This window comes from Armigeres subalbatus, chromosome 3, assembly GCF_024139115.2.
Source record: "Armigeres subalbatus isolate Guangzhou_Male chromosome 3, GZ_Asu_2, whole genome shotgun sequence".
Taxonomy (NCBI): domain Eukaryota; kingdom Metazoa; phylum Arthropoda; class Insecta; order Diptera; family Culicidae; genus Armigeres; species Armigeres subalbatus.
In genome coordinates this window covers 270,310,033-270,332,655 of record NC_085141.1, presented here as the reverse complement: position 1 = coordinate 270,332,655, position 22,623 = coordinate 270,310,033, and the positions used below count along the sequence as shown (strand labels likewise).

The following is a 22,623-nucleotide window of genomic DNA, read 5'->3' as shown; positions in this document are numbered from 1 at the left end:
GTCTGGTGAAAATTTCAGCAAGTTTCCCGTTAAAACTATTCAGAATCTCTCGCGGATATTCCGAAAAATGTTCAATTTCAATTTCACAAAACACTCAACAAAAATTCAACACGTACTATCCGAAAATTTTCCAAACAATTTCCTGTACAAAATTTAGAACAATTTCCCGAAAAATTCTGAAAAGTTTCTCATGTAATTTCCGAATAACTTTCCTCTGAAATTTAGAACAATTTTCCTTGGGAACAATTATAAAGAGCTTCAAACTTTCTGTGGAAAATTTGAAAATAATTTCCAACCATGAATATTTTGGAAAAACTTAAAGAATTTTCTGGAAAAGATGCTCTCGTTGATGTCTTAAAAATATCCCGAAAAAAAATAAAAATCTTCGAGTACGCCGCCGCCGACCAAAATTCTGACAAACGCCGCCGCCGCCAATTTTTGGACCAGCGCACACCTCTAGTTTTGATATTTTTATACTATTCACGAATAATGTAAAATTACATTCCCACCAACACATTTTTGCATGATAGCGACATTTTTTATTTATATGTTTTAAAGAGGAGTGGGGAAAACTGGGGTAATATGCATCTCCGAGGCAAAACGATCCTTTGACATTTTTTAGTGAATTTTCAGCAGTTTTCCGGAGTATTTACTACAGCGCATGTAGTTCAGGTCTCGAACTACCAGTTCAATTTAATGGTTTGATGTGATAAAGCATGTTGACATCTTGCATCAGAAACAACAAACACGGTTGTAGCTTTTAAACAATTGAATCATTATGGCAATATAAGAACGATGAAGACAGAATCGATCAATACACTTACGACCCTATGATTCTAAGCGTGAGTATCTCAGTAGAAAAAGACATTCATTTTTACAAAAATTTTGTTATCATCGAAAAGAAAAGTGTACTGCCGATCAAAGAGTGTAATGTCGCTGAAAAATGCAAAACATGAGCAACAAAAGAGAATAGCGATACGTATTTGTCCTCATCTATAGTCAGGTGATTGACCTATTCTGATGCAGTTTGGGACACACGCTTATTGCTAGTTGAGTTTGTCCCAACATTTACAAGAAAAGACAATTATCCACTAAAGGTGTTGTCACAAATAATGCTGTTGTTTTACATTCCCTGCTGCTGACGCATCTCAAAAAACGCTCGGAAGAAATTTACTTAATGTGCATACATAAGCTTTAGTGACCTTCATAGTTTAAATCAATGCCACATTTAAAAGCTCAACTATTTTACTGACCAATAACTAGTATACGAAGCAACTCTTAAGCAATAAGTTAATATAAAACTATGCAGCGTCATTAATCGATCGATTCGATAATTGTCTGTAATAAGATGGTTGTACCGACCTTTCCACATTAATTATTCAAGCCCTCTAGCATGATTACTACCCGCACTTCTACAACTGCTAATAGTATACATAGTGATTATTTGGCAGTTTAAAATTCGAACAGTCGTTTCCCGACTCGTAAAATAAAAGTACTTGTTCGAGCCTCACCCTGACGCAGCTACTTGACCGCTGCTGAGTGGTGAGCTAGAGGATCACACAGCGGATTATATTAATTTAATCCCCTTCGCTGAATGCCATTGCCACCATCACGATAGCTCCGTGCGGTTTAAGCAAATTATTATTAATTGATTTCATTAACAAGTACATGTTTTGTCTTTCTGCTTCTTCTTCCTTCCCGCAGCCGATTCACAACTGGTCCCAGAAGACCCCGAGTGCAAGAAGGACGAGTACGCGTTCGATAATCCAGCCTTCAAAACTGGCGATGGGGCCAACAACATCGCCAGCAAGACCAGCTCCCCGCTGGATCCCAGCTGGACAGCGTCGGCGACGACGGCGGCCAAGCAGAACAGCCTGGACAAGCGGAAAACCGTGGACGACAGTTGCATTAATGTGAGTTTTTGGGTGTTCTTACTGTGTGCTGTTAGTTTGAGTTAGCTACCGGTCCGAAGTTACAGAAAATAACTTAAAATTTGATTGATCTGACATTACTGCTTTTGTTCCTAATATCAATCACCGAACGAATAAAGACGATAAATTGTATCTATGTTGAAGACACAATAATCCACACAAGACCTGATTAGTAAAACATTTTAACCAGTGAAAACTAGCTCAACACCCACAATAACTGCGTTAATCGCTCTCACCATCACCCACTAACTCTTTTGTTTTTAATTTTATTTATTCTCCCCCAAACGCAGGCGGCCACTCCTCGCCTGGTTTCGCTTCGTGGCTCCGACTTCACCGGACTGGGGGTGGAAGTGTACGGCGGCCTCAAGGAGGGCATTTTCGTGAGGAAAGTTATGCCTCAGGGCCCTGCGGCTGGATCCGTAAACCCAGGTAAGTGCCTAATTTGGATCGATTCCGCGGCGTTTCGCGATGCTTTAATATCGATCATATGGGGCTACCAATTAAAAGTCAATTTGTTGCTGGGCTCAAATCACGATTTTTCTGAGTTAGAAAAATGCTTTTTATGCCAACAATTTGCCGAGTTTACCAATGGGTTAGATTACGCAATATATCAGCAAATTTGTTGAAGTTGCCAAACACCAGATTCAACAAGTTCTTTCGGAACCTATCACAAAGCTAATATTAATCCTACGCTATGGGTGATGGCCGTATCTGGTACTCGTACTATAAATACGGCCAGCCGGCGGCAACAGTTCAAACACGGCCCCTTTTGTCGCGGAGCCCATAATCTGGGTGTTGCCCGCGTGCTGCATACCACCTGCGTGACTACATTACGGTCGTTTATTCTCAATAAAATCCAGACACATGTAGTTGTAGGCAGTCGTAAAATTTGAATAAACATTGAATTTACAATTGGAAGCACGCCGCTGCTCGTCAAGGGTGAAAATGAAAGTGCATCAGCTTCAATATTAATACTTACCAGACTCATCTTACGAATTGAACGAGACAACAAGGTATAGGCAATGTACTAAAATATGAATACCTTCTGCGCGCTTTGATATAGGTGTAGATATGACACTTCTTTATCATTTCAGGGCATCCCAAGTGCTGTAAAGAGCATCCCTGGTATGATATAAAAGTTTTTCGTTCCAAACAATTGTCCGCAAGCGCCTCAAAAGAAATATAAAATCGTCAATCAAAAATAACTTTATACCTACAAAACGAGCGAGGAAAATTTGTGGGGAAAAATTCATATAATGTACAGTGGCGCAAACGGGTAAAGGAAATCGTGTTCAAATTTATTAAGTCATAGAAATTGAATATAATAATCATGTTTATGGTTATAAGAATTATCTGTACAAGCTGGGAATGCTGGAGTGCTTTCACTTGCCCCGGGGTACCTTATCTTCAATATATCCACGATTATCTTCTCGTCCATGCATCTCTGCCGTCTTTAACGCCATGTACGGAACTAGGTGCTCTACTACCGAAGAGTGACTTTGCCTAGGTCAGTAGCTCCTAAACTGTCCCTTGTTTTCTCTTTTTACCTCGCTGCCTAACCCAAGTCCCTAGCGGATAACCAAATGGTCACTGTGGATGTAACCATTGTCCAACCTGTACTGCAGGTCACCGACCAGACATGAACTGCATAATGTTACGTCGATTATCGACTGCACCTTGTTTCGCTGGAAGGTACTTTGGGAGTCGTCATTGTTCACAACTTGGCTCGGGCCTTTTCTAGCGTTTGCCAGACTATAGTAGTCTTGCGATTCACCAGCTATAGTATTTCACTCCATTTATCTTCGCTATAACTGCGCCCTGCACCCTCGTGTTAACCGGATCTTCTCTTCTTGTCGCGTCGTACAGACCACCGCTGTACGATCCATTAGTAAACTCAATAATGTTTACTTGCACCAAGGATTCGTTGCACCAGGATTCGGAAGAACGCCGCTCGACCCCATCCACGCCGTTTTGTGCTGATGCATATCGGCTATAAGCGAACCGTTAGCGCTATCCTCGACGACTGCTTTGTCATTTTCTCCTTCAACACTCTCTCTCTCTCTCTCTTGCACCAAATGTGTTAAATGGCGATTTCACCAAATTCTCCTTGCAAAGGGGTTTGCCTTCGTTACTTTGCCTTTGTTGGGAGTTTTGTCTCATATGTACCGGCTAGGGTGGTCTAACCGGTAGTACCGAAACCGGTAATACCGGTATTACCGGCCAATTTTGGGTACCGAAAATACTGGTATTAGAGACGGAAAATACCGGTATTTTCGGTATTTCAAATTTTGTATAAAAAATCTTGAATAATTTTCACCTACTTTTATCAGCTTAACTGCCTGTAATCGCATATCTGTCCCATATAAAAAGGAAATCCAGCATAGATGGGACAAATATTCGGTAACAAGCAGTAAAGACTCATCGAGCATAAAATACAACAATTAAATGCGCGCATGAGTAACTTTGTCCAAGTAAGCATTATTGACGAAGTTTACGCTACAACAAAAATCTATCAACATCGTCCACCACCAATTTCCACCACTATTTCGATGCTTTTAACTTTTAAGGAATAAATCCAAGAGAGACGATCTCTATATGCCGATCTTTTTTCTTTTTGAATAATTATGCCGTGAAGCAATTAATCAGAAACAATTTTGGCATTTTCTTCGAGGCATCTATGTACCCTCGATTGTACGTACATTTTACCTCGATAGTACGCACACAAAAAAAAATATTTTTTTGTTCAATTTTCTTTACGATTTTAGTAAAAATTTGAATATGCTTTGATCATGGCACATGCGAGGGTCCTTCATATGTTACGTAATAATTCAACAACTGATTTAAACACCATCGTGAGCTTATAAGGAATTTAGTAGCAAAACTTTGAAAAAGCAGCGTGTCATAAATGTTTGCCAGTCTTACGTAACACTATATACTATACTATCATTTTAAACAATTGAAGGAACATCTGAAACAGCTGAGCGATGCGGGGCGCGTCCAAGCCCTCATAAAGCAGAATATCAGCAAGAGGAATTCTTTTGTCTTGGACGGGTTCGCACACGCACTCGTGTGAGTATGTCAATTTTATGGGTATGATTGTCTTAGAAAGCAGATTAGCTATCAACTTAATTGAACAATTATTATGTTTATGAATTATTTTATCTATCAAGGAAATTAGTTTCAGTTCTAGAGCCCTTCCCCATGCATTAGTTCACCTGATAGACCAGAAAATATTTCCCCGAAGAGTAAATTAATTTCATCATGGGAATGGTGATTCATAAAATAGAATTTTCGGCAAGATATTCTACTGTTTAATTAAGTTTACGTTAAGTTTAGTTCCATTCTATCCACTTGTCGGTAACAATTTTTTTTCTTGAGAAACAAATTAGCAGCGTTACTAAAATGAGTAAAATTTTTGGTTGAAAATTTCCTCTGAAACGTCTTACTGAGAATTCCGAAGAAGTTTATCATGGAACAGTAGTTTCTCCCAAGGGTTCTCCCTGGGATACGTTGGTAGTTTGGTCGAAAATTCCATACATGATTTAACTTGATATTCTATCTAGACCTGTGCGCCGATTGAAATTTTATCGACCGTGAGGCGTGATAGATCATGTTCAGCCAATGCTAGTGGCGTGGTGGTGATTGGCGGCGGCGTGAGTCAGCGTAAATCAATTTCGTGTATTACAAGTTTTCCGGAATTTATCTGGATGTTCCTCCAGGAGTTCCTCCGGAAGTTTCTCCGGGAATTCCTACGGGAGTTTTTCCCGATAGTCTCTGAAAGTTCCTACTAAAATTCCTCCGGAAGTTCCTCTAGGAATTTCTCCGCGAATTTTTACGAAATTCCTCCCGACATCCATCTTAAATTATAGCCAAATATTTCTCCGTTAATCCTTCCAAATATACCCTCCATTATTTTCGCGGTAATTTCTTCAGCAATTCATTTAGGAATTGTCTTAGAAATTTCCACATCCCCTTTCCCAGAACTTATACTAGAAAATCATTCAGAAATTCCCATGTAAACTCCTCCGGGCATTCTCTCTGGAGTTATTCCAGAGATTCCACCAAGATCTCTCCATTCATTACTTCGAGGTTTTTTCGGATTTTTTTTTTAGAAACTCACGTGGAAGCCCTTGATACTCACGCCCCAGGAATTCTTCCAGAAATTCCTCCAAGAACTCTCCCGGAAAATTGTTCCCGTTTTTTTTCTTCGGGAATTCTCTTGGAAATTCCTTGCAAAATTCGTCTGCAAATTCATCTGGCTACAAAAATTAATTTTCGGCAAAACCAGTGCTGGAAATACTCGCTTCACGAGTAAGAAAAGAGTGTAATTGGGCCTACCAGAAATGCCATACTCGCGCGAACCTACTGCCTGCATTGCTTGCTTTGTTCGCGAGTACGGGCAGAGCAAAGACAAAAAGCAGGGCAGAATTTTTTTCGCGAGTAAAAATCACGTTCGCGAGTATTTGTGGTTACTTCGAACAAAATGGATAAATTTCACTTAACATAAACACAGTAACAATGAACAAATGTGTTCTTGCTCGAACATCCATGAGAATTATGGTCCGATGTTGGTTTATGACATTTTGTAAATTAACCCGAATGACTCGCGAAGCTCCACGAACATTTTTCGGGGTTCGCTTTTCGCTGCGAGTAGTAGGTAGGCAAGAAAAGGCAAAACAAGTGTTCGCGAGTCACGGTGCGCCGGTAGACCGTTATTATAAAATAAAAATGTCCATCAAAACCAAGTACAGGGCTCGATTCCTGTGGTAATTCTGCACCTCTGGACCAATTTTTAAAAAAAATCCTTAGGCGGAATTTCGAGAAATCTTGATTTGAAGTTTTTAATTAAGAAATTTCAAAAGAATTTCAATAATATCCCCAAAATACCTTCAAAGCCGTCCAAAAAGTGGTCCAAGTTGTTTTCAACCAGTTTGCATTTGTTGCCTTTATTACAATTATATTTTTTTTACAACTGATTAAGCTCACCAAACTGACTTAAGTATGTTTTTGTATGGCTTGAAGCCGCCTGTCTTCAAGAATGCTACCTTTCGTTCACAACCATTCATGAATTCACGTGCAGGCTGCAGATTCTTTGTTGAATGCCATTCAGATTAAAGTTTGTATTTTTTTTATTGTATTCACAAATGTATTCGAGCATCCGAAGTAAAGATTGGTGTACGGAAGAAATTGATGAAAAAAACCAACAGCTTAAAGATTTGTTTAAAATAGTGTAGTTGTTTAGCAGTATATAAGGTTAGATCTTCGTCAGATGCTGTAACAATTGAATTGACGGAGCTTTATCAATTTCTGAGATTTCCCCGCAAAAGGATCATCGGACTGGTAATGACTCCAAAGATTGCGGTAAGGAAAAGCTACGATTCTCAAGAGTGAGCTCGGCATATAGAATGAGATCTCGAGAGCCAGGGAAAATGCACAAGAGAAAGAAAGGATTTTACAAGCTATGTGCATATTCTTTTGGGTTTTCGGTTACGACGAAGATAAAATATTCAACTTTCGAACTTTTAAAAACACTTTAATAAAGAAAGAAAATGAACTTTTGCTTATCTCCGCCACTACACATCTAGTTCGGTATTGTTAATACGATTTTAAAGCTGCTCGAGAAGCGCCATGTTGAGTAAATTTATGGGTAAACCAAGTACAGATGAGGCATCAACAAATTGCATAGAGTTCACTAGAATCCCGATCTTTCGGATTACGTCACGGTAAGTTACTCTGCTTAAACATTAACAATTTTCTAATTAATATTTCAATCAGCAGGTTCTGAATGATTTCAAAAAAGTGTACGCAAGATACAGCTCTTTGAAACTCGAGCATCGTTTTGAGGAAGCAATTGATGGCTTTGCTAGCAGCTGGAAAAAGCCGCTGCTTCCATTCACGTCAAAGTACCATATCTTGAATTATCATGTTTCAGAGTTCTGTAGAGGTACCGGAATATGTCTTGGCTTACATATCAAACATGCTTTTTCTAGTCCGTTGAATAGAACTTTGACGAGATTTGGCAGCAAAGATCGGGTAATAAGTTCTGTGATCGAGTATAACAGCTTCTAACTACTATTATTCTACAGACTACACGAACTCTGGTCTTACTGCTCTCCATTGTGAACATAAACCCTAATTTAAAATAATTTTTACTTCTCATTCTATTAAACATGGAAAGCAACACTTATACTTAACTCGAGCAAGTTAGCCATACAAAAACATACTTAAGATAAGATAAGTCAGTTGTATATATTTATGGTTCTAATAACGGCAACGCGTGCTTAGGGCCATCTTTGACGTTATGCAAGAGAATGGTGCTGTGGCGACGAAGGGTTTCTACGGCTCGTCCTACCAGTCTAGCACCCGGGTCTTCTCGAATGGTGTTTCCGATGGAGCTTTCCAGCGAATAGCGTTTTCTGGGATACGAACTAACCCTATCGTACTCGGCTGCTGATGACGCCGTCCGCGTGATGCTTTCCGTCGAACCTTCAGGTTTACAGGGTGGATTCGACCTCCGTACCTATCTCACCGTGACCCTGGAGATGCTTCTGTCAACTCCAATTACCTGGTGACGTCCCTTGGCCCGTGCGCGAGGTAACAACACATCGGATATTGGGCGGACCTATGAGCGGGGGTGAACCCACCGGACCTCACAGGAGCCCTCACCTCCACAACTTTGGTTGTCACGCACTCGCCACGTGTGGCGCGGTAATAACGTGGGGGCTCACCGGCCACCGGCTCAAGAGCTCGCCACCACCAGTAGGCCTTCAAACTTGGCTTCGATCCACGTGTGATTCACCGCCAGACGAACGACGGACGCGGTCACGGTCCCGATCACTGATCACTTCGGTGTAATTCCGGTTTTTCTGGGTCGAACGGTGTCCATCGGTGTTGCACTTGTGCGAAACAGGGTTCAACCGAACACGCGGTGATTTTTATAATCGTCGATTCGGTTTTTTTGTCTGAGGGTTGCAGCCTGTGTTTCTGTTCACTGCCCAATCGATACTAACCTCTGCCACTACTCGTGATTTCGATCCCCGTTCCGTATCTCCCGTTGTTCTCACTCTCTTCTCCACTGATCCGGAACCACGAGAACGCCAGTTTGGTTTCGATGATGAGATGCGAACAGTGTCTTTTACAGTGGTTCCCCTTTATTGATGGTTTGGGATTTTGGGGTAAGGAATTTTAATGATATAAGTGAAGTAGAAATAATAAAGTGATGCCTTTATAAATTTTTGAGCCAACCTACGTTCAAAAATAGATTTGTACATTTAATTAATTTGAAATGCACGGATGGAATCCGACGTTTTATTGTTGCAGGCTATCGTCCGGTAACACGATTCAAATCGGAATCTGTATTTTCCGCCGGAGAGTATTCGCGTTTTGACCTACGATATTCGTTCTGACGCACCGCTCGATTTACTTTGGCCTCTGGACTCAGATTGGCTCGAAATCGCTGTACTCTGGCACGGCTACCAAATTTCTCTTCACAATTTTGCGACGAACCCTGTTGTTGAGCCTTTTTTTCTGCCGGTATCGTTTAGCTCGTTCAGCTGATGAAAGTGATGAGCGACCCATTTTCGATTCAAAATCAACGCTTCTTACTTTAAATAAGAACAAGCGAGATTACCGAAGGAAGTAGATAGAATGATCGAACACACAGCAACTTGTTGGATGAATCACAGACAACTCAGTGTGCAACTATTGTCTCTTTCATAAATGCTGTACATAATATGAATAAGAGTGAAAAAGACAACCAATTCCACACTGCGCTACCCTTGTGAAACACCTACACGGTGAAATTCATTCACCCATTAATAGATACTTTTTCTCTATGTTTCTAACTAAACTCGACAGAGGTGAACTAATTCTTTCGACCGTAAAGTATTCAACTGTTCTCATGAACAAATAAAAAATCAAGAATAATTTAAAATTAATATAGCTGGTACAGTGCGCTAATAGCAATCGCCATCACTTGAATATTGATTTACTATGTACCCGCTTATCTAACATTACAAGACAAAATTTAAGAAGTTTATCACTTGCCCTACATATGCTGACGGAAATTGGTTATATCGCCTTAATAATATGTTTTTTATTTATTTTAATATTTACATTGATATTCAATTTACATTGATATTTTACAAACTCTGTAAGCTTTATGAGGAATATTTTTCCGTGACGTTACAACGCAAACTTCATCTAGGTGAAACTCAGGCTATTTTTCACCGATTTTCTTTCTATTGTGACCAAAACAAAGATTTTTTCGAGTACGAAGAGCATTCCAAATTTTGAATTCGAGGCTTACATGCGCTTCTCAAAAAAATTAAAACAGTTGATTTTCCGTGACGTTACAACGCTTTTTTGTGTCAAACTTCATCCTGTCGAACTACGGGTGTCTTTAAATTTCAAATAAAATTTTATGTAGGCCACAAATTCTATACTCATTCATCTTCAAACAGGTGAAAACAGAGTGCAAATTGCTGCATCAGAACCCAAATAATAGTCAAATTGGGAAAATATGTCTAGGAAGACATCACTCTATACAATTATAAGTAAAAATTACTGGCAATCAAAAACTTATTTTTCGCTAAATAATTGCTATACCCAATGTTTTATTTGATGATTTAGATGTTGTAAAATATGGAAAACATTTAAAAAGTGTCGAAAATTGGTGGACCTGCCCGAAGAATGTGTCAGCATCAGGGAATCAATATTCGAGCAACGCCTAACAATATACCCTTTGTCGTCAACAGAGTTTAAACGCATCTAGCGACAAACCTTTATCAGAACCTGAACACAATATGACAAGAATCATTTGCCTTGCATGCTCTGATATTTCCGAAAATACGATGCTAATTTTGTAATCATTGTTCGATCCTCGAACATTTCTATAAAAGCAGAAACTATGATAGCATAAAACCGAAATTTGCTCTAGAAATAATGCAAAATAACGAGATGAAAAGTTAGCAACAAGATTGTCTTCTTTATTGTTGCTGACAAAATTTTTCGAATCTTTGTCATTATTATCTCCGACAAAAACAAAGCTTTGTCGTTGGTTCTGTTTTGTCGCTTGCTTCGCAAGCGCATTTCAGAAAAATTGATTCCCTGGTCAGCATACAAGCATATGGAGACGCATGGTATTTTGGTTCATCAACTCCTTGTGATTGGATTAGGGGTTCCATTTTTCCCGGGAATTAACTTCCCGGGAAACGGGAAATAAAATGTTAACTTCCCGGGATCCCGGGAAATACAACAATTAGGCGAAACTCAAAATCATTTGAATTTTGAGGTTTTAATGAAAATATTTTCAAAAATGAAATACTTTCGGGCGAACGTTTTATGGTCGTACCTTACAAATCCTAACTTTTCTTTCTTATTGGCATTACATCCCCACACTGGGACAGAGCCGCCTCGCAACTTAGTGTTCATTAAGCACTTCCACAGTTATTAACTGCGAGGTTTCTAAGCCAAGTTACCATTTTTGCATTCGTATATCATGAGGCAAACACGATGATACTTTTATGCCCAGGGAAGTCGAGAGAATTTCCAATCCGAAAATTGCCTAGACCGGCACCGGGAATCGAACCCAGCCACCCTCAGCATGGTCTTGCTTTGTAGCCGCGCGTCTTACCACACGGCTAAGGATGGCCCCGAGGGTCCTAACTATCAATATTAAATAATTCTTTCTGTCAAACTTTATTTGAAATTCCGAACAGCACCAGAAACGCATAAAATTTCATAAGTTTGGCGAGTTTTTGTTATTAGACTGTTCTAATGACCTTATAGTAAAGACCCAAAATATGTTAACTTTTGTACTCTGACATGTCCAGACAGACATCCATGTCCAGAAAAAAAAGACATCTCTAAACAAAAACGAGTGTTCGAAACATGAGTCTGTTTGGAACACGAGTCAAGATTTGAATCAAAAAGTGTTAAAGATCTTTAAAAAACCTCTGATAATAAACCTACCAAAGCCGTCACTGCCCTGCGATCAGGAGAAAATTTGTCGCTGTGCACGGGTTAGTGGAGGGTAAAAAAATAACTTTTTTTATTGCTATTGAGAAATTTCAATAAACACTAAATTTTGATTTCGACTTCGTAACACCCACCAGTGATTGGGCCTACTAAATAAATAAATGGCCAATGGAAACTTATGCTTGGCTCCATCTCCCTTCAACACGCATTAGGGTTGAAATGTACAATAAATACTCGCATCCACAGATTAAAAACTTTATTTTTTTTAATATGGGGTGGTGTTATCTACTTTGAAAGCGAAATATGCTATTAAATAGAAGTTTAATCATGAGAACAGTAAACAGATGTTAGTCAAAAATATAGTTGATACTTCCTCATCAAAATAAGAAAAGGATTTTCAAATACTTTAACATAATAATTTCCCGGGAAATTCGGGAAACTAAAGTTTGCTTCCCGGGAAAATTGATTTCCCGGGAAATCGTTTCCGGGAATGGAAGCCCTAGATTGGATGATTGATTTCTACCATGCATAATAGGAAATGGTTTTTGATGAAACATTCCTTACATTCGCTTACAACTCTACAGTTCCGGTATTAATTTAAAGTTCATTACTTGTACTTTGTTATGCGTATGAGATTGACTGCCACAATTTTCCCGTTGTCAAATAGCAATTAAATCAAATATGACTACAAAGTCTAATGAAACTGTTATAATTTTTTTTTGTTTTTAAGTCACAATAGCCACCAAACGGTGTATTTTAATATTATCTAAAACTTTCTAGAACATGCAAAAAATGTAAAAATACAAGTGAAAAAAATATGATGAAAATACATTTTTAAGGTGTCGTCTGCATAAAACGTAAAAAATCTCCAAAAGTAACAGAATTATGAACTTGGTGTCTACGGCAAAGTTTTTCAGAAGAACTTTGCTACATTTTTATGAGAAGAAGACACCATTACGCGAAATTGAATAATAATGGTACTATTATAAACGCGCTCAAAAACCGTTTTTAAGCCACTGTGCTGTGGCCGCCCAATTGGATCTTGGATTCTGAGCTCCATCGGTGATGCCATCAAAAACATATCTCAAAATCTGTAAGAAAGTATTGAAATCCGGCAGCGTATCGCAGCAAAGGTAGACCTAGAGGCTCGTGGTGACGAAGCCTCAACAAAGAAATAATGTGGGTCGATAGGAATGTGACCAGTGCCAAGGTCACGGTGAAATCGTTCAGTCACCCAGGATGAAGATCTTCAGCGTTTGCCCTTTATACTGCTAGGGGTGCTCAGGACTCATGAGTGTGTGATAAGTTCAACTCTCGATTTATCTATTTTTGAACATTCAGAACAATCCTCATGAAACCCAAATTTTACAGTACTCGCCACTCAATACGGAAGCAACGCACAACTGTCGTTTTTATTATTTCACACATGCTGCGACGCAACAAAGCTGAACTAATAAAAATGACAGTTGTGTGTTGCTTCCATATTGAGTGCTATGCCCTTGAAAACGCGAGTACCTTTAAATTTGAGTTCCGTGAGGATTGTCCTTAAAGCGATAAAAAATGGCTTGATATTTCCAAACCTTGAACAACACTGCCGTGCCTATAGATCGGCGTTTAACGCAGCACTTTTTCAGCATTCTTCACGTGACTACATGAGAAACAGGTTCAAATTAATTCGAATCGTTCACCCAATGATCCAGTTCAATAATTAAAGTTTGAAGCTCATTTATGCTCTCGGTCCCTAAGCTGTACTGTCATGCATTGCATTTTTTCCGCGCTGCCGACCACATGATCGATTATTCTCAGGAATGTAGGCTATGCCAGTAGCTCAGGTCTAGTTTTTTTTCTCTTCACTCGAGCATATGCAGATTTATCCACGTGCAGCATGCCCACAAGAGTCAAGACCCATTATTGGTACCTACCACCTTTCGAGCTATTCGCACTCCGACTAAGTCGTATCTATTTGCGATCAGCGTGCCGCCGCGCACTTCTCTTCTGCACATAATCCTCATAGAAAAGAGCCGCATACCTATGCTGTTACTGCTGACTGCCAACTTTTCAATGCCAAGCCACATAATAGCCCACAATCGACCACATTCGTTTATGGGGTGAACCTGCACAACGTCCAGCAGCACGTTGACGGGGATACAAAAGATACTGTTAGATTGGAACACGTGCATCCATCTCAGTGGTTCGTATTTGTAGAGTAATGTGGGGTTTTTCTTTCAAAAAATATAATATTTTTAATGAACAATCTAATGAAAGATTAATTCGATAAATAAACTTTTTTTTATAATTTTAAATGTAACAAAAAAAGAATTAGTTTTACACCCAGCTAAGAAACTAAAAAAATATGAACTAACAATGATTTTACAAAAAAAATCACTTATGACTTAACAACATAAATTGCAGAACACAACTCGATCTTTTGGCGCTTTGCTAATTGTGGTGGCTCACGCGCCTCCAGCATCCAATGAATGCCGGAATGACTTCTGCGGTTGACAGTGACCGGCCCATTTTAAATTCACCCCTCTCGAGCTTCTCCTAGAAGTTTCAATCCAGTTCAGAGCATAGACTCCAATTTAAAATCTGCGAGAGAGCGAGAAAAAAAGTTGAAACCTGACACGCGCAATAATAACGGCAATCAGCTCGGATCTGGAAATTGACTGGACGATGGTGGTTTGGAGCAGGCCTCTTGGTGGCCTTATAGAGGTAGCATGTAATGCATGGACTAGTGGGATTGCAGGTATCTACAACCGTATTGGTATGCATGGACCAATCACAACGAAATGAGGAAGATAAAAAAAAGTTCGTGGCCGATCGATTATGGTCGTACTTTTACTTTCTATGGTTATTATATTCTACCATTTCGACAAATTACTTCGTGATATGTAATTGGATTTCTTCAAGATTATCCAGATGGGGATGCGCAACTAAACATTGACTAAAAATTAATCGGAATGCATATACCTGTTTATAGACATGTGTATCATAATTCAACCCTTTAAGAACGACTTTTTTCTACGTATTTCTAACGCACAGTATTGGAGTGTTTCACTAAATTTTGTCCAAACTAGTGCAGAAAGAACATAAAAAGGCTGTTCTGGAGTATACAGGAGAAGGCGACACAACTAACTCTGCTTTACTGAAGATTTTTGAAGTATGAGGTTATCCTCTGGCAATACAGAGCGACAACGGCCCTCCATTTCAGAGTGATAATTTTGTCAAAACATGGGAAAACCGAGGCATAAAGATACGAAAGTCAATTCCGCTGAGCGTGGAATCAAACGGAGCCGTAGAAAGACAAAACGTTGGGATTTGACATGCTTTAGCGGCTGCCAAATTGGACAAAGTCAACTGGAGTGCATGGGCGTAGCCAGGATTTCGAGAAGGGGGGGGGGCAACTTTTTTCTAAATTATAGTTTTATAGTAGTGTTATAAAAACACATGCATATTAACACATGAAACCAAATCCAAACCAATTCGAAACAATAATGATTAAAACAATAATGGATTTAAAATGCGTGATTTATTGCTCATCAGATATTTTTAAATAAAGTGAGAAAAATATTAACGAACTTAGTATTCAGAAAGAATATTAAATCGGCTATAACAATTATTATAAAAATCCTGCATTCTTCCATAAGTTTAAGAAAACTAGAACCATACATCTGAATTTCTAAACAAATCCTCTCTGAAATAATATTTATTATAAAATAGGCAGAAAAATCAATATGCAAGCTTTCTCCAGGAATTCCTTCGACAATTGCTCCTGGCATTCTATCCGAAATTCTATCAGGGATTCTTTAGGAATGCTTCCAGCAACTTCTTCGGCAGTGTCTTCAAGAATTCCACCATAAATTTTGCCGGGAATTGATCCGAAAATTCCACCATTATTTACTCCAAGAAAATCTTCACGAACTTCTTTATAAGTTCTGCAGAATTCCCTGCAATAATTCAAATAATTTCGTGCTGTTTCCCATAATTTTTAAGAATAAGAATATTCCGTGGAAATTCCGCAGAAAACATTCCTAAGAATTTCACGAAAAATCTTCGAATTTCTTGTGTAAATTCCATAAAATTTTCCGTGAATTGTTTCGAATAATTTCTTGTGAAAATTTCAAAGAATTTCTCCAGGAATTCCACCAGAAATTTATACAGAAATTATACCGAAAATGAAATCAACAATGGAATTTCCCGAGGAGTTCCTAGATTAATTCGCAATGAAATCCTGAAAGAATTCCGGTGGAAACTTCAAGATTTCCACTGAGAGATCCTCCAGGAGTTTCTCCGAAAATTCGTCCGGGAATTCTTCCAGTAGTTCCACCGGCATTTCCACCAAGAATTTCTCTAGGATTTCCTTTGAGAATTATTCCGGTAGTTCTATCGGCAGTTCCTTTGAAAATTCTTCCGGGAATTTGTGCAGAATTGGAATTTATTTAGGCTTCTTCAGGAATTTATAAAGATTTTCCACCAGAAGCTCCTCCGAGAATTTCTCTGCGAGCTCCTCAGGGAATTCTCCGGGAGGTCCTCTGATGATGATGATGGTCCAGCTACAAACCCCAACAAAGGTTTCAGCTAGACGAGATTTATCTAGAGAATGAATTCTCTTGTTTCCGAGAATGCTTCTGGTAGTTTCCCCGGGGTTCCTTTAAAAATTCTGCCGGGAGTTTCTTCAGAAATTCTTCCAGAAAATTCCTTCGAGAGTTCCACCAGCAATTCATCCGGGAGTTCCTCCTGAAATTCCTCCGGGAGTTCTTACGGGAGATCTTACGGGAGCTCCTCCGGCAGTTCCTTCGGGAATTCCTCCGGGAGATCCACCAGCAGTTTCTACGAGAATCCCTCCGGGAGTTTCACCTGCAGTTTCTCCGGGTGTTTTTCTGAAAAGGAACTCACGGAGGAACTCCCAGAGTAATTTCCGGAGGAACTCCAGGGGGATTTTCTATAGGAATTTCCGGAGAAATTATCAGAGGAACTGCCAGTGGAACTTTTGGAGGAATTTATTGAAGAACTACAGGAAGAATTTCCGTAGGAAATCCTGGAGGAACTCTCGTAAGAATTCTAGGATGAATTCCCAAAGGAACTTCCGTAAGAATTCCAGGAGGAACTCCAGGAAGAGTTCTTAAAAGAACCTCCCGGAGGAATTCCCGTAAGAACTCCCAGAGAAATTCTCCGAGGAACTTCTGGAGGAGTTTGTAGTAAAAAAGCCTACAGAAATGCTAAATGAATTCCTGGAAGAAAGCCTGATTGAATTCCCGAAGGAACTACTGGTGGAACTTCAGAGGAACATCCAGTGGAATACCCTAGAGGAAGAGAAAAAATATTTCTGAAGGAACTTCCAAAATCCTATTTCCCGTGAAATTCCTGCTAAATATCGTCCAGGAATTCCCTGTAAAGTTCCTGGAGGTATAACCGGAGAATTTCTTGGAAAAACTCCTGGAAGAACTCCCACAAGCACTTCCGGAGGAATTCCCACATGGAAGTCCTGAAATAATTCTTAGAGAAGTTCCTAAAGGAATTTCCGAAAAATATCTGAAGGAATTCCCAGAAAAATACCAGGAGGAATTAAAGCAGAAATTTCCAGATGAAATCCTGAAAGTATTCCCAGATTAATTGCTGAAGAAAATCTCTGCGGATTGTTCCGAAGAAATTTCTGGAAGAACTTTTGGCAGATATCCGAGTAAATTTCGAGTGAAGTCTGGAAGGAATTCTAGTACACTTCCGCGGAAAATCTCCCGGAGAAATTCCTGAAGGAATTCCTGGAGAAGTACCTGAACAAACTCCCGAAAAAATACCTGTAAGAATTTCTGGGGAAATACTTGGACGAATTCCAGGAGAAATTCATGAAGATATTTCTAGAGGATTTCTTGAAGGATATTCTGAAGTAATTGTCAAAAGAATTCCAGATTGGAATGCTAGATGATTTCGCTATTGAATGTTTGGAGGTATTCCTGGAAAATTTCCTGGAAGTAATCCCGTACGAATTAAAGGAAGAGTTCCGAGAGGAATGCCTCGAGAAGTTCCTAGAAGAATTTCCGAAGGAATTTCTTATAGATTTACAAGTGAAATTATGGAGCTAAATCGGAGGATTTCCGTCAGAAATTTTTGAAGAAACTTCTGGTAGAATTTTGGGAATAAATTCCGTATGTATTGTTGCGGGAGCTATTGGCTGGTGGCTTCGAACCGATGCTTACAGCAAATAAAATACATATTTGTAATTCATTAGCTAAAAAGCTGAAATAATATATTTATTGATAGTTATTTACATAACTATTTTCAGAGGAATTTGTGGATAACTTTCCGGAGGAATTTAGAAGTTCCCAGGGGAGCTTCTAGAAGGATTTCAAGGAGAATTCAAATCATTTCATTTCATTTATTTAGTTAACATCTAAACAGATAACACTGAATCAACAATTTGACGCCACAATACACGGTTCGAGGCCGCATCTCTCCATCCTCGGATACGCCCCACGCTCGCCAAGTCGTTTTGCACCTGGTCTGCCCATCTCGCTCGCTGCGCTCCACGCCGTCTCGTACCTGCCGGATCGGAAGCGAACACCATCTTTACAGGGTTGCTGTCCGGCATTCTTGCAACATGTCCTGCCCATCGTACCCTTCCGGCTTTAGCTACCTTCTGGATACTGGGTTCGCCGTAGAGTTGGGCGAGCTCATGGTTCATTCTTCGCCGCCACACACCGTCTTCTTGCACACCGCCAAAGATAGTCCTAAGCACCCGTCTCTCGAATACTCCGAGTGCTTGCAAGTCCTCCTCGAGCATTGTCCATGTTTCATGTCCGTAGAGGACAACCGGTCTTATAAGCGTCTTGTACATGACACATTTGGTGCGGTGGCGAATCTTTTTCGACCGCAGTTTCTTCTAAAGCCCGTAGTAGGCCCGACTTCCACAGATGATGCGCCTTCGTATTTCACGACTAACGTTGTTGTCAGCCGTTAGCAAGGATCCGAGGTAGACGAATTCCTCGACCACCTCGAAGGTATCCCCGTCTATCGTAACACTGCTTCCCAGGCGGGGAATTCAAATCAATTGAGCCCGAAATGCTTCTTAAAGAACGATGCTAGAATCCCATCTGGACCGGGAGTGAGCGATGATTTCAGTTGAGACGCAGCATTGGAAAGTGCATCCGCGTCCACATCGAATGTACCAACCAAATACACGTTGCTAGCAGTATGGGTAGTTTGGTAAGAATCAACTTGCAATCGGACGGATGATTTGCGAATATGTGATGTTCGGAAGCAGAAGCACCAAATTGGAGAACTTGAAAACCGGATGTAATGCCGTAATGCTAGGATAAAGATTTCTCGCTAATTCATCAATTGTTGACGACATGTCTTGCGTCACGCCAATTGTTGACGACATGTCTTGCGTCAACGCCCTTCAAAGGTAGTATGTATCACTACCAAATTTCACCTGAAATCTTTAGATAATGACTGACATAAATTGTTGAGTAGTGATGAACTTGAAGCACATTTTCAAAAAATCACGAGAATATGTGGGGGCAAGGGGGCTCATGAGAAAATCATCGGCCTCATCGAGGCACAGTACGGACAATCATGGAGAATGTTGAAAGCTTCCAATATCTTGGTAGTCAAATGGCGTGATATTGCTGTACCAAGATCGACATAAGCGCACGGATCAAGAAAGCAAGGGCTGGGTCAGCCACACCTTACATAGAAGCGGAAACGAAATCTGTAAACAAGCATTAGACTGGAACCCAGCGGAACATCGCAGCAGAGGCTCATGGCGGCCTCAATCTTCTATATAATAAAAATGAAATGGTCTGTGTTCGTATCCGCCTAACTCGAAAACATCTGGATGATTTTCTTCATTTCTTCAGCAAATATGTTCGTTATAGTTTCCGACGGGTTTATATGGTATTTCTTCATGCGAAAATTACAAGTTAGGTTGAGTAAATCGTGAAAAACTGAAATTAAGATTTGTATAGGATTTTCGCTTGGGCAGTTCAGAACGCTTATTTTCGCCTACTATGCAGGACAACGTCTGCCGGGTCGACTAGTAAAGAAATAAAAGAAGGCAACAAGTTAAAGCAATAACTGGACATCGCACAGGATGGAGATCTTTCATGTCGGCCCTTTGCGTCTCTAGTGCTGTACTGGAGCCATAATAAAATAATAAATTGCTGAGCACGTACCCTTTCTTCTCAAAGCACTACTATTCGTTACAAAAAGGTCCCCATTACGGAACAAGAGATCTACTTGGACTACTTGTCCAACGATAAGAGTAGTATCACCTACTAAATTTTGATTTGGAATGAATTTCAATATCTTAGATGAAATTTAGTCATTCTGCAACAGTCGAGATCCGTCCTGGTATCGTCCATGCGGTTCTCAACCTTTTTCTTGAGAAAACTTTTGCATTAATTGAGGTACCCCCTCTTGACAGTAGCCTTCCGAACCTCTTGAAAGAAAAATTCCAAGGAAGGAAGCTTCCGAGTCTCTTGAAAAGAGCTTCTGAATCTCTTGAAAGTAGGCTTCCGCAGCTCTTGAAAAGAGGCTTCTGAGAATCTAGTAGAGAAGCTTTTGAGTCTCTTGAATGGCGGATTCGAGTCACTTAAAAGGAGGCTGCATATTGAAAGGACGCTTCAGAATCTTTTGAAAGTATTCTTCCAAGCCTCTTGGAAGAAGAATTCTGGGCTTCTTGAAAGGAGGCTTCCGATTCACTTGAAATGAGCCTTCCAAGCCTCTTGTAAGGATCTTCTATACCTCTCGAAAGTATGCTTTCACACCTCTTGATAAGAGGCTTCCGAACCCCTTGTAGAGATGCTTTCGAGCGTCTTGAATGATGGCTTTTAAGCTACTCAAAAGGAGGCTTCCTTTGCATGTTGAAAGGGCGCTTCTGAAGCTTTTAAAAGTATGCTTCCAAGCCTCTTAAAAGAAGAATTCCGAGCTTCTTGAAAGGATGCTTCCGATTCACTTGAAAGGAGCCTTCCGATCCTCTTGAAAGAAGCTTCTGAATCTTTTGAAAGTATGCTTCGGCACCTTTTGGTAAGAACCTTCTGCGTCCCTTGTAAAGAGGCTTTCGAGCATCTTGAATGGTGGCTTTAAAGCTACTTAAAAGGATGCTTACTTTGCATATTTAAAAGGTATTTCTGAACCTCTTGGAAGTAAAGTCATGTCCATTTAGAATCCGGAATGATTTATTGTATTGCAGCGGCACGGAAAGTGACCGCTGCAAGAATTCTTTCACAGCGGTTTGGCTACCTAGGCGCTCACTTGCTGTGGTATAAATTTCACGATGTTTTGTGCAGCGAGTCAAAAATTATTCCAGATGGAAGCCGATAGGAGAGAAAAAAATCTGCACACCCACGTTGATAATCCTGCTCATCGATGATGGAACCTACGTCAAAATTAATTTCAGACAGCTTCCTAGCCAAAAATTCTACGTGGCGACGGCACGAGGAGTAGTTCCTGCGAAGTTTAAGTTTGCTTTTTGGACAAACTTGCAAAAAAACACAGATGGTTTTGGCAAGGGATATGCAGCTGTGGAGCAAAGACCTAAGTGTTTGTGACGAATAAGACGATGGACTAGAAGCTGTACAAGGAGGAATGTCTCAAAAACCGCGGTCTACCTTCCAAAAAGCCCATAAAGGTCCCGTAAAGTTTTGGCCAGATTTGGCGAGTTGCCACTACAGCCGGGAAGTCATCCAGTGGTACCGCGATAATAACGAAGATTTCATCGATAAAATATATCCACACAACTGCCCACAAATAAATCCAAGCAACTGCCCACAGCTCCGGCCCATCGAGACATTTTGGGTAGTAATGAAGCGGAAGCTTAAGAAAAGTGGAAAAACAGCTCGGGACGCGACTCAGATGACCAAAATATGGAACAAATGTGCCAAGGAAGTTGACTTCGGAGGTGTGCAACTTTTGATGAGAGGAATAAAGAAGAAGGTGCGAATTTTCACTAGAAACAAAAAGAAATGATTTGTATCATATTTTTTCCTTAAAGTACAGAAAATTACCTTTGTTTTGATGTATTAACCTTATTTGTACGTCAATCCGTTACCGAGATACAGATGATTTTATTATTCCGGATTCTAAATGGACATAGCTTTATGCTTCTAACCTTCTTGAAATAAGAATTCCAAGCTTTTTAAAAGGATTCTTCCGCTCTTGAAAGGAGGCTTCCGATTAACTTGAAAGTAGGCTTTCGAGCCTTTTAAAAGGAGCCTTCCTAGCTATATGAAAAAAATCTTTCTGCCCTCTTAAAACAAGGCTTCCGAGCATCTTGAAAGTAGGTTTCCGGGCATCTTAAAACGAAGCTTCCAGGCCTCTTGAAAGCAGGCTTCCGCCGAGCCTCTTGAAAGGAGGCTTCCGCCGAGCCTCTTGAAAGGAGGCTTCCGCGCCTCTTGAATGGAGGCTTCCGAGCCTCTTGAAAGAAGCTTTCCGAGCTTTTTGAAAAGAACCTTCCGAACCTCTTGAAAGGAGGCTTCCGATCTTTTTGAAAAAAAGATTCCGACCCTTTTGAAAGCAGTCTTCCGAGCTTTTTAGCCGAGTACAATTCGGACCGATTAGATCGCTGTAACTCAAATGTGATCAAATTCAGTTGCATATTTGTGATTTTATTTATTCATTTATACTTGTAGAGTAAGAGCTAACCCTTACAAATTTCCACAATCGGATTATTCGTTGTTCTCTCCGCATTCTTACAATTTCCATTAAATTCAGATCA

At 40.0% G+C, this 22,623-nt stretch overlaps 1 protein-coding gene across 1 annotated transcript in view; it reads left to right on the top strand.

The window, feature by feature from the left end:
• LOC134224256 (formin-J-like) overlaps positions 1-22,623 on the top strand; it is a 361,770-nt gene that overhangs the window by 333,662 nt on the left and 5,485 nt on the right. Inside the window, exons 3-4 of the mRNA XM_062703580.1 lie at positions 1,705-1,913; positions 2,222-2,360. Of these exons, the coding sequence (XP_062559564.1) occupies positions 1,705-1,913; positions 2,222-2,360 (348 nt within the window). The remainder of the gene's footprint in view (positions 1-1,704; positions 1,914-2,221; positions 2,361-22,623) is intronic.